The following is a 12,154-nucleotide window of genomic DNA, read 5'->3' as shown; positions in this document are numbered from 1 at the left end:
CGCAGGGATGTAAGGGGGCGCAGGGATGTAAGGGGGCGCAAATTACATCTTAGCGCCCCAAGCCAACCTCACCTGCCCGTGGTGCATCCTGCCAACTAGCAAACGAGGCTCTGGCGACCGAATGATGGCGGTATAACCATCAAAATAAACGTAGCTAAATACCACAGGCCGATGATGGGCAGCAGCGTCACCGGTGCGAGTAGCTACGTTCTGCGATCGCCAACACGCCTGCCCAGCGTGGCGATTATGGGCAATATCCTCTATATGCAGCACTCACACAAGCCACGGCCCCCAGTTCCCGGCAGCCCCGCTATTCCTCGTCATGGTGGCGATGATGGTAACGGCGGGACGGGGGGTGCTAAGAATCACCGGGCTACGGGAGGCCACCACAACCGACTGACCCTTTCGACGTACAACGGACGCACGCTACGGCTTGACTCGCATCTGGCGCAACTTGAGGTAGAACTTGGGAAAATTAGGTGGCACATATTAGGGTTATGTGAAGTCCGGAGAGAGGGAGAGGACACCGTAACCCTCGATTCGGGCCACCTAATGTACTTCCGAGAGGGAGACCAACAATCCCAAGGTGGCGTTGGGTTTCTGGTAAATAAGTCCCTAGCTGACAACGTTGTGGAAATCTCCAGTGTGTCGAACAGGGTTGCGTACCTCGTAATAAAGCTCACCGAGAGGTACAGCCTCAAGGTAGTGCAAGCGTACGCACCGACCTCGACACACTCGGACGATGAAGTGGAAGAATTGTTCGATGATATATCGAGGGCCCTCCACTTCAGCACCAGCAAATCGGTAGTAGGACCCCATGGATTTGGAAGTAGGAATCATAGGGGGCAAATGCTTGTCAACTTCCTCGAACGGGAGGGGCTCTTCTTGATGAACTCCTTCTTCAAGAAACAGCCCCAAAGGAAGTGGACGTGGCAAAGCCCCGACACTATGACCAAAAATGAGATAGACTTCATCATGACAGACAAGAGACACATATTCAGAGACGTCTCTGTGATCAACAGGTTCAATACCGGTAGTGATCACCGACTTGTCCGAGGCTCTCTGAATATCGATTTTAGGGCCGAGCGCGTCCGTCTGATGAAGTCCACGCTCCGACCAAAGCTGCTCCAACCCATTGCGGGATCTGAAACGTTCCAGTCAAACCTGGAGAACCGATTCACTGCCGTGAAAACCACAACAGACGTAAACCAGACCCTAGAAAATGTAGTTCGAATTCTCAGGGAAGAAGGTACAAGATTTTGTGGCATGCAGCGTAAGGGTAGGAAGTCCAAACTTTCAGAAGAGACCTTAGGGCTAATGAAGAAACGACGTGAAAACCCACCTGTCACTTCGTCAGAGAAGCGGCAACTAAACCGAGAGATCAGCAAGCGCGTACGACACGACCTCCGGTGCTCCAATACTCTTACGATTGAAAGAGCAATCGAGCAGAATCGGGGGTCTAAGGTGTTCGTACAATCTCTTGGAAGGAGCCACCTGACGAAGTTGACCACATCAAGTGGAGAAGTCGTTTCTTCCAAGACGGCAGTTCTTTCGGAAGTAGAGGACTTCTACGGCCAATTATACGCATCGCATGCACCTCGACCTGATCCCGAAAATGAGGATTCTAGAGCTACATTAACACGCCATTTCTCAGAAGACCTGCCTGAAGTCAGTATTGGCGAAATCGAGATTGCTCTTAAACAGCTTAAAAATGGAAAAGTCCCTGGAGAGGACGGTATTACTATAGAGTTATTAAAAGCAGGAGGTAATCCGGTACTCAAGGAACTCCAAAAGCTTTTTAACTCTGTCCTCTTCGAAAGGAGAACTCCGGAGGCGTGGAGTAGGAGTGTGGTCGTCCTGTTCTTCAAAAAGGGAGACAAAACCCTGCTGAAGAACTATCGTCCCATATCCCTACTGAGTCACGTCTATAAGCTGTTTTCAAGAGTGATCACGAACCGTCTTGCGCGAAGATTCGACGAATTCCAACCCCCAGAACAGGCCGGGTTTCGGACCGGATACGCCACCATAGACCACATCCACACAGTGCGGCAGATTATACAGAAGTCCCAAGAGTATAATCGGCCCCTGTGTCTTGCATTCGTGGACTATGAGAAGGCCTTTGACTCGGTTGAAATCTGGGCTGTTCTGGAGTCCCTGCAGCGTTGCTAAGTTGATTGGCGATATATTCAAGTGATGAGATGTCTCTACGAAGCCGCCACCATGTCCGTCCGAGTACAAAATCAGCAAACAAATCCCATACCATTGCATCGAGGAGTGAGACAAGGGGACGTTATTTCCCCCAAATTGTTCACTAATGCAATGGAGGATATGTTCAAGACGCTGAACTGGAAAGGACGTGGCATCAACATCAATGGCGAATACATCTCTCACTTGAGATTTGCGGACGACATCGTCATCGTAGCAGAAACGCTGCAGGACCTACAACAAATGCTGAACGATCTGGCTGAGTCTTCTATGCGTATCGGCCTACGGATGAACTTGGATAAAACCAAGGTCATGTTCAATGAACATGTTCTACCGGAACCGATTGCGATACACGGTACCGTCCTCGAAGTTGTTCAAAAATATGTCTACCTTGGGCAGACTCTGCGATTTGGTAGAAACAACCTTGAGGACGAGGTGAATAGAAGAATTCAGCTAGGTTGGGCAGCGTTTGGAAAATTACGTCGAATCTTTACATCGTCGATCCCACAGTGCCTTAAGACGAGAGTCTTCAACCAGTGCGTCCTACCCGTCATGACATACGGAGCCGAAACGTGGACACTCACGGCAAGGCTGGTCCACCAGTTTAAAGTCGCTCAGCGTGCTATGGAAAGGGCTATGCTCGGCGTTTCTCTGCGGGATCGCATCAGAAATGAGGCGATCCGCCAGAGAACCAAAGTCATCGACATAGCCCACCGGATTAGTAAGCTGAAGTGGCAGTGGGCTGGCCATATTTGCCGCAGAACCGATAACCGTTGGGGGAAACGTGTTCTAGAGTGGAGACCGCGTCTCGGCAAACGTAGTGTAGGACGTCCTCGGGCACGGTGGAGTGGCTGGCAGGAGCTGGATGCGAGTAGCCCAAGAACGATCTCAGTGGCGTGCAATTGGAGAGGCCTATGTCCAGCAGTGGACGGAAATGGGCTGATGGATTGGATTGGATTGGATTGGAACAAATAATGATGTACACAGCATATTCTCAAAAGTATTTTTTTAATGCAACAAAAAAGTGCACGCCATGAAGAGAAAAAAAAATTATAATATGAGTGTCAGTGCATCCAAAATCGAAAAAAATGTAGAGATTTCTACCTTAGAATAAATTTTGTATAAAGACTTAGTCAATTCATTTATTTATCTTACTAGAACACTGTTAACAGTCTTGTGTTGCTTCTGTTTGGTGAGTTTCAGTCTTGCCGTGTAAGCGATTAGCGCAGATGTGGCTACAGCTAAAAGCGATCCGCCCTCAAGCGTGGCCAGTAATCGCCAAGCGAGACCAGCACCCGCTTCTACCGTTTCTGCCATTGTGACCTAAAAAATAAAAAAATATACTTAAGATGTTGGATAAATATGCTGACTGTGAGATGAGGGGTTTACTGGCGTGCACCATATAGCCAACATTTATATGTATGTTAAGTAAACGTTTTCTATCCAGAGCTTTATGTTACCCTTGCTAAGCCGAAGGGCAGTAAAATATTTTGCAAAATTGTCCACATGATAACAATAAAATTAGTTCGTATTACAGGTATATTGAAAAGTGACAAACATTTTATACGGAGCATATATTATAGAGTAGGTACATAATTATATTACTGTAAGGTTTTATCCAAATGTGACAGGTTGCTAGATCTGCAAAAGTGTTATGCAATCTGTATGGGCGAGCTTTTAATGATAAAGCTAAAATATTATTTGCTCATAGATTTAAAAACAATTACTGATAACTAAGAATATACCCTCGCACGGTATTCAGACGAAACTAAAATATTCCAATAGTAAATACATAAGTGGTAATGAGTAATTTGTCAAAGTTAAATATAAGTAAATTAGAGATCCCTTCTCAAAAGGATAATATGTTCAAGGATCGTTCGACTCAATCTTATAATATGTAGGTGTATATTTGGTAATTTATTTGTATCAATGTATAATATATATTTTTTAAATCAGCTACGATTCTCTACAGTTAAAAATGATTCTGGAATTTTATTTAAAAAAATTTCAATTCTTGTTAACTTCTGTTGATGCGATGTCTTTACATTTTATTTTATTTATCTTCATCCCGGGTGTGGGATAATGCGGATAAAACATATACAATAGATAATGTGATGTATATTGATTGTGTATTGTAATTGTGTATTAATGAAGAACTAAGTACATATTTACCTTTCTGTGGTTCATTGTTTAATGGATGTCATTCATAACTCTCGTAAATTTAACACGAACGATGTAAGGGGCATAGCTTGTTTAATATGCAGGTATGTACCTGTCAGTTACTTTGTAACGCTAAGAACTCACGGAGCGGTTTTCAGCCCGCGCCCGCCGCGGTGGCGGAATGGAGTTTATTTTCAAAACTCACGAGACCGCAGTTTTGTGCGATAACGCAGCCGCCGCGGTTGCGATTATCACCCGCAAACGTAGCGGTTGATTATCGCAGGACGGGCGGTTGCAAGACGGGCGGTTAAACGATCAGTTCAGTTCCAGACCGTCATGGATACACACCAGAAACGAGCTGTTGCGTTATATTTACTTCACAGAAGAATTAAAAAAAGAAGGCCTAAAAGATTCTGGATACATCCACTAATTGCGGAAAGAAATCGTTATGGATTATTTGTTACTCTTATTAATGAGTTAAAGAAGGATGAGGAGAAGTTCTTTAATTATTTCCGAATGTCCATAAGTAGTTATTTAGAACTTAAAAAAAAAACAGAAACTGCTCTTCAAAAACAACATACTAATATGCGAGATCCCATATCACCAGAGGAAATGTTGGCAGTCACATTAAGGTATGTAAGTTTCTTTTAACAACTCGCACGCACGCACGCACATACGCACTCACACACGCACACACACACACATAAATGTTGTTCTTGGAAATCTTTACACAGCGCCATCTAGTCCCAAACTAAGCACGAGGCTTATACTATAGATACCAGACAACGGATACAACATACTTATATACTTTTTGCGTCAGGTGTTAATGAAACTAGTGGTAATATTTAAAAATTTTTTTTATTGAAAATACACATCATCTGACAAATTAGTATTGACTGAAGAAACTGATGGAATATTTTGTGGACTTTGGGTATTGCTTTCAGAAGTAGAATAGGTACGATAGCCGATATTTTCTTGACTGCCGATATTTTCTTGACTGTAATTATATGGTGGATATTGATAAGAAAATGCTGGAAGATTATTATCAAGATTATCAATAATTTGTAGAACTGCTATTTGAAATCGTCTTGTTTTTGCTTCATCAAAATTTTGCAATGAAGGCAGTATTCCTCGAAAAAATGACAAATGTCTATCTTCGCGTTGAGACAACATCTCTATTAATGCTTTGTCGGCGTCGTCTTTTCTTTTTCTTTTAACACCAGTTTGAGAAGATACTGAGGTGATAGGCGTAGCAAAAGCTTCTGATGTTGATGCAACAGTAGTAGTAGTGTTAGTAGTAGTAGTAGTTTGTTCAGTTGTAGCATCGCTCGTTAAGGTTGAGGAGGTATTTTCAATAGGTATATTTTTCTTCAAAAACTGTAACTGATCATCATAAATGTACTTTTTAGTTTTTTTAGCTCCCGATCCAGATTTTGTTTCCGTTTCAACTTTTTTGTTTGTTTTCATCCAGCAATCTTTAATATTTTTCCATTTTTTTATAATCATGTTACCTAAAAAAAAATATACGTAATTAAGTAAATTTATTTATTTCAGATACCTAGCAAGTGGGACTTCAATGCACGATTTGCACTACATATTCAGAATTGGGCACACAACTATATCAGCAATTATAAGAACGACATGTGAAAAATTATGGGAGGTGTTAATGTCTGAATGTTTTCCGGTAATCACTACAGAACTTTTAGAAGAAATCAGCCAAAAATTTTACAAGTACGCAAATTTTCCCCACTGTGTCGGAGCAATAGACGGCAAACATATAAGAATAACTAAACCAGATAACAGTGCTTCAATTTACTACAATTATAAGGATTTTTTTTCATTTGTATTAATGGCCGTAGTTGATGCGGATTACTGCTTCGTTTTTGTAGACATTGGAGCCCCGGGAAGTAATGCTGATTCAACCATTTTTAAAAATACTACTTTTTGCAATGCGCTTAATAGCAATTCTATCAAACTACCTAATGAAAAAATACTACCCGGATCTACTTTGCCACCTGTCCCGTATGTATTCGTAGCCGATGAGGCATTTGGTTTGCATCAACACATTATGAGACCTTATGGTGGTCAATTTTTGAGTGTACAAAAAAGGGTATTTAATTATCGCCTATCGAGAGCACGAAGATACGTAGAATGTGCATTTGGCATTTTATCAAACAAATGGCGAATTTTAAATCGTGCATTGGATGTATCAATACCTTTATCAATTAATATTGTGAAGGCATGTTGCATACTTCACAATTTTGTACGAAAACGAGACGGCCATCACATTAGAGAAGAAGATTTTACTCATAATCTTGAGAGTATACAAACACCTCCATCAATACGCAGTGGAAGACAAGCCAACAACATAAGAGATATTTTTCAACAATATTTTATGAGTGACAGCGGAGCTTTAAGCTGGCAATTGTCAAAAATTTAATAACGTTAATTATTATTCTTTTTACGACCCGCTACTACACAGCTCAATTATTAATTATTATTGTAGGTTAAAAATAAACTTATATAATACTAACCATATTTTTTTTTATTTGTCTCATCCAAATTTTCAAAATCTTTATTTAAAATACCGCAGATTTCTTCCCATGCTTTGAGTGTCAAGTTTTTGTACTTATATTCTTCTAAGCTCTTATCCCATATAACTGGCCTATCTTGAACCAAAGTAATTAGTAGATCGACTTCAATATCAGTATCCATTTTGTTGACAAACGTGCGCGTGCGTGCTTGAACGCGTCACTACGGAACAAGGAGTTATCACTGCCTACCAGCAAAATGGCGCGATTTCCCCCCCGCTGCCAACGCGGTCGCCCGCCAACCGACCGCAGAGCGCGCGGGTGCAAATCGCCGCGGCTGCGGGACCGCGACCCGCGCCCGCCGGTAGAAGATGAACCGCCAGTGCAGCGGGACCCGCAAACAACCGCGCACACCGCGGGCGTAAAACGCGTCGTGAAATGTGCTTTAATTTTTTACACATATATCTGCATTCTACAGAAGCTGCGGGCCCGCACCCGCGGCGGGTGCGGGTGAAAACCGCTCCGTGAGTTCTTAGCCTAAACGTTTATAATGGCGATAGTGTTTGCGGTTGGTTTGTGTAACGCGTTGATATCTTTATTATGGCTGAACAATTGTTACGAAATTGCTTGTCTTGCTTTTGTTACAAGTCTTATCTATTTATATTTTGTAATTTTAATTAAATATACTTTGTCTCAGAAGTGAATAGATACATTATAGTTCATTGTTTTTTTAAGTTTAAAACATTTACTCTAAATCGATAGCAAATATGACACGATGGGAATTAGTTTAGATGTAGGACCAAAGATTTAGAGTCTAAATTTTAGACAGACGTGCTAACCGGTGGCTCTTGTCTAGACATAACCAGATTTCAGATCATGTGAAAACTCATCAAAATTTAGTCACACTAACAATGTAAATATATAAATACGTTAACCAGCAATGTAAGGATTTAAATTACATTATACTAGCGACCCGATCCGGCTTCGCACGGGTCCATTGATATGATGATGACATTACAGTAGAAACTTCTAAAATTATCAAAGTTTTTTTTTTTCGAATTTGTCCATTTATTATATATAAAAACCTTTTTTTCGAGTCACTCTATCTATTAAAAAAAACGCATCAAAATCCGTTTCGTAGATTTAAGCATACATAGGTACAATAGGGACAGAAAAAGCGACTTTTTTATACTATGTAATGATGATGATCACCCGTGGCTTCGTTCCCTTGTGAAGCGGGAAAGGGTACTTATATTTACAGGTGGTAGGGCTTTGTGCAAGCCCGTCTGGGTAGGTACCACCCACTCATCAGTTATTCTACCGCCAAATAACAATACTCGGTATTGTTGTGTTCCGGTCTGAAGGATGAGTGAGCCAGTGTAACTACAGGCACAAGGGACATAACATCTTAGTTTCCAAGGTTGGTGGCGCATTGATGATTTAAGGAATACTTAATATTTCTTACAGCGTCAATGTCTATGGGCGATGGTGACCACTTACCGTCAGGTGGCCCATATGCTCGTCCGCCAAACTATACGATAAAAAAAAAAAAAAAAAAAAAAAAAAAAACAAAAAAGGTGTTTTTTTTTTTTTTTTTTTTTTTTTTTTTATGGCATAGGTGGCAAACGAGCAGGAGGCTCACCTGATGGAAAGTGACTACCACCGCCCATGGACATCCGCAACACCCGGGGGCTTGCAGGTGCGTTGCCGGCCTTTGAGAAAGGAGTAGGCTCTTTTCTTGAAGGTTCCCATGTCGTATCGGTTCGGAAAAACCGCCGGCGAAAGCTGGTTCCACAAAGTGGTTGTGCGAGGCAGAAAATGTCTAAGAAATCGCGCTGTTGTGGATTTTCGGACATCAAGATGATGCGGGTGAAACTTAGAATTTTGACGAGATGTCCGAAGGTGAAATTCAGCAGCCGGGATTAATCCGAACAATTCCTCGGAACATTCCCCGTGAAAAATTCGGTAGAAGATGCAGAGTGATCCGACATCTCTACGCAAAGCCAAAGGATCAAGGAGATCGGAAAGGGCTTGATCGTCGATAACTCGAGCCGCTCTACGTTGGATGCGGTCAAATGGAAGGAGCTGGTACTGGGGAGCACCCGCCCAGAGGTGAGAGCAGTACTCCATGTGAGGCCGAATTTGCGCCTTGTAAAGTTTTAGGCGATGGGCCGACGTGAAATACTGTCTCGCCTTGCTGAGCACGCCCAGCTTTTTTGAAGCCAATTTGGCTTTGCCTTCCAATTGACCGCGGAACTGAACGAGGTTCGAAATATCAACGCCAAGTATTCCGATACTACCTGTAGCGGCTATCGGAATGTTCTCAAATCGTGGAGATACGACAAATGGTGTTTTTTTAGCGGTTAACGCGCAAACTTGCGTCTTTTTGGGGTTGAAATGGACTAGATTTAGCCGGCCCCAATTCGAGACTTCGTTTAATGAAGACTCGATTTCAGACACAAGTTTGTTCCGGTTCTCTTCGACGTTTTCCCGAGAAATATTAGCGCGGCCGGTGTATAAGGTGTCAACGGTACTGTCGTCTGCATAGCAATGAATGTTCCCGATTTGCAACAAATCATTGATATGCAGAAGAAACAGAGTGGGTGATAGAACGCAGCCTTGTGGAACACCAGCATTGACGAATTTTAAGTCAGAGCATGCACCGTCGACAACGACCTTGATGCTCCGATCTGCCAAAAAGCTGGTAATCCAATTGCATAATTTCCCGGGAAGCCCATAGGAAGGAAGCTTCGAAAGAAGCGCTTTGTGCCATACGCGATCGAAGGCCTTCGCTATGTCCAAGCTGGCTGCTAATGCCTCCCCCTTGCTCTCAACTGCTTCAGCCCACCTATGAGTAAGGTAAACTAGAAGATCACCGGCTGAGCGACCCCGACGGAAACCGTACTGGCGGTCACTAATCAGCTGATTCTCCTCTAGGTACCGCAGGAGCTGGCAGTTAATAAGGGACTCCATTATCTTGGAGAGCAAGGAGGTGATGGCTATAGGCCTATAATTGGACGGGTCTGAGCGGTTGCCTTTTTTAGGGATCGGATGCACCAAAGCTGTCTTCCAGGAATTCGGGACGACGCCTAATGTGTAGGATTGCCGGAAAAGACGCGTTAAGACCGGTGCCAACTCGGGAGCACATGTCCGTAGCACGATTGGAGGGATACCATCGGGTCCGCTCGACTTATGAATGTCCAAGGAAAGAAGTGCTTTACGAACTGCACTTTGCCGGAATTTAACTTCCGGCATCGTGGTATCACACCGCGGAATTGTTGGTGGAGATTTTCCTTGGTCATCCAGAGTCGAGTTCGACGCGAAGAGAGAGCCTAAAAGATCAGCTTTCTCTTTCGCGGTATGGGCCAATGACTCACCGTCCCTGTGCAGAGATGGAAAAGAGGGCTGACAGAAATTCCCTAAGACAGCCTTAGCGAGAGACCAGAACGCTCGTGTTCCTGAAGGGAGACGCACCAGTCTCTCGCCAATTCTGCCAATGTACTCCGTCTTCGCCCTAGCAATCACGTTTTTGAGGGACCTAGAGGCAGAGTTATATTCCTTTTTGAATGCGCTGGTATTTACATCACGAGACGCAGATGCATTAGCCCAGGTTTGATAGCGTTCCCACTTTCGGCGTGATGCCGTTTTGCAGAAACGACCAAACCAAGGCTGGGACTTGCCACCGATGGGTACTGCAGAGTAAGGAATGAATAGTTCCATACCCTGAAGCACCACATCGGCAACAGAGTCAGCAGCAGCGTTCGGATCATCCGGCGAGAAACAAATCTGCCCCCATGGGTACGATGCAAAAAAAGACCGCATCCCATCCCAATCTGCTGACTTGTAGTGCCATACTCGGCGGCACCCAACAAAGCGAGGCCGTGAGTACCGCACAACCGGCACTGTACTCCGGACGAGACAGTGGTCAGACGAGCCCAGAGGGGGATCGACGATAACCTGATAGCCATCCGGATGCGAAGTCAGCAGAAGGTCCAACAGGGAAGGTGTATGATCCTCCACATCCGGTATTCGCGTTGGCGAGTTGACCAGTTGTGTCAGATCATATGCTAGAGCGAAGTCCAGAACAGATCTACCCGCATGATCGGTGGATCATGCGGGTAGATCTCTGTAACCAGGGGTCAAGTAACTTCTTGGTGGTAGATACCACCCACTCATCAGTTATTCTTCCGCCAAATAACAGTACTCAGTATTGTTGAGTTCCGGTTTAACAGGCACAAGGAACATAACATCTTAGTTCCCAAGGTTGGTGGCACATTGACGATGTAAAGAATAGTGAATATTTCTTACAGCGTCATTGTCATATGGGTGATGGTGACCACTTATCATCAGGTGGCTCGTCCGCCAGTCTATACCATAAAAAAAAAACAAACATCCATCCAAACTTTTATTTATAATACTAATAACATCAAGGCCAATATCTAAAACTAGAGTGCTGTATTTATGTGCTTCCAAAAAAAAAGAATGCATACCAAGCAATTGCGATAGACTTTACTAACGTAATGTAACGAAAGCGAGTTATCTACCTTTTTATGTTTATTTGGAACGTCAAAGAGGAATTACATCAGAATAAATGGACACCTGTTTTTTATGACCACCTAAATTGTTAACATTAACAAATTATACTATTGTTGCAATAATAAGCTTGTTTCAAAAGTTTTTTCATCACAAGCTACAGTATTGTTACCGAGGTTTTACTCCATTAACCGTCAGTGACAAAAATGGACTTAAGATGGATGTTGAATGGGATACCGTTTATTTTTTAATAAATTGGCTAACTTATTATCAATGATCACTTGCATAGAATATGTGAATTGATACGAATTAAATTTATAATAAAATACAATGATTACACAGTACTCTATAAATAAAGAGGTTTATTACAACCCACGTATTCGAACAGAATATGTAATAACAATATACTAGCTATTCTTATAAGTTTGTGAAATTTATTGACATATTTTTTGTAGATTTTATCAGTCATTACTACAGGATTATAATACATAATAGTAAACGTATAATAAAAACTATCTATTGAACATTGTTTCTACTATAGTTTCGTATCTCATTTTTGTTTCATTGTTAAGTCAATGTTACATATTACCTCGTTAGAATAGGGGTTGCCCATGTTGCAATCTATAATAATGTTCCAATCTAAGTTATTGGATTATTCTTTAGATTAATTATCAGTCCAGAATAAGAAAGTGGCAATATTCAATCCGCTGTCATGCTGAGTGTTG

General features: G+C 42.6%; 2 protein-coding genes across 3 annotated transcripts in view; one reads left to right on the top strand and one right to left on the bottom strand.

Moving 5' to 3' along the window:
• The window catches only part of LOC124544431, a 33,598-nt gene that overhangs the window by 1,947 nt on the left and 19,497 nt on the right, over positions 1-12,154 (bottom strand). For both annotated transcript variants that reach the window (XM_047122972.1, XM_047122982.1), the window contains one exon: positions 3,361-3,528. In XM_047122972.1, coding sequence (XP_046978928.1) covers positions 3,361-3,522 — 162 coding nt within the window. In that variant the 5' untranslated portion in view covers positions 3,523-3,528. The remainder of the gene's footprint in view (positions 1-3,360; positions 3,529-12,154) is intronic.
• Positions 4,491-7,420, top strand: LOC124544424 (protein ALP1-like). Its single transcript, XM_047122959.1, has 2 exons — positions 4,491-4,997; positions 5,920-7,420. The coding sequence occupies exons 1-2, from the start codon at positions 4,702-4,704 to the stop codon at positions 6,803-6,805; spliced, it is 1,182 nt and encodes a 393-aa protein (XP_046978915.1). The 5' UTR covers positions 4,491-4,701; the 3' UTR covers positions 6,806-7,420.

Source organism: Vanessa cardui, chromosome 1, assembly GCF_905220365.1.
Source record: "Vanessa cardui chromosome 1, ilVanCard2.1, whole genome shotgun sequence".
Lineage (NCBI taxonomy): Eukaryota > Metazoa > Arthropoda > Insecta > Lepidoptera > Nymphalidae > Vanessa > Vanessa cardui.
This window is presented reverse-complemented; position numbering and strand designations above follow the sequence as displayed.

Coding starts and splice junctions, on each gene's coding strand:
- LOC124544424 (XM_047122959.1), top strand. CDS start 4,702: ATGGATACACACCAGAAACGAGCTGTTGCGTTATATTTACTTCACAGA. Junction 4,998..5,919: donor ATGTTGGCAGTCACATTAAG/GTATGTAAGTTT, acceptor TATTTATTTCAG/ATACCTAGCAAGTGGGACTT.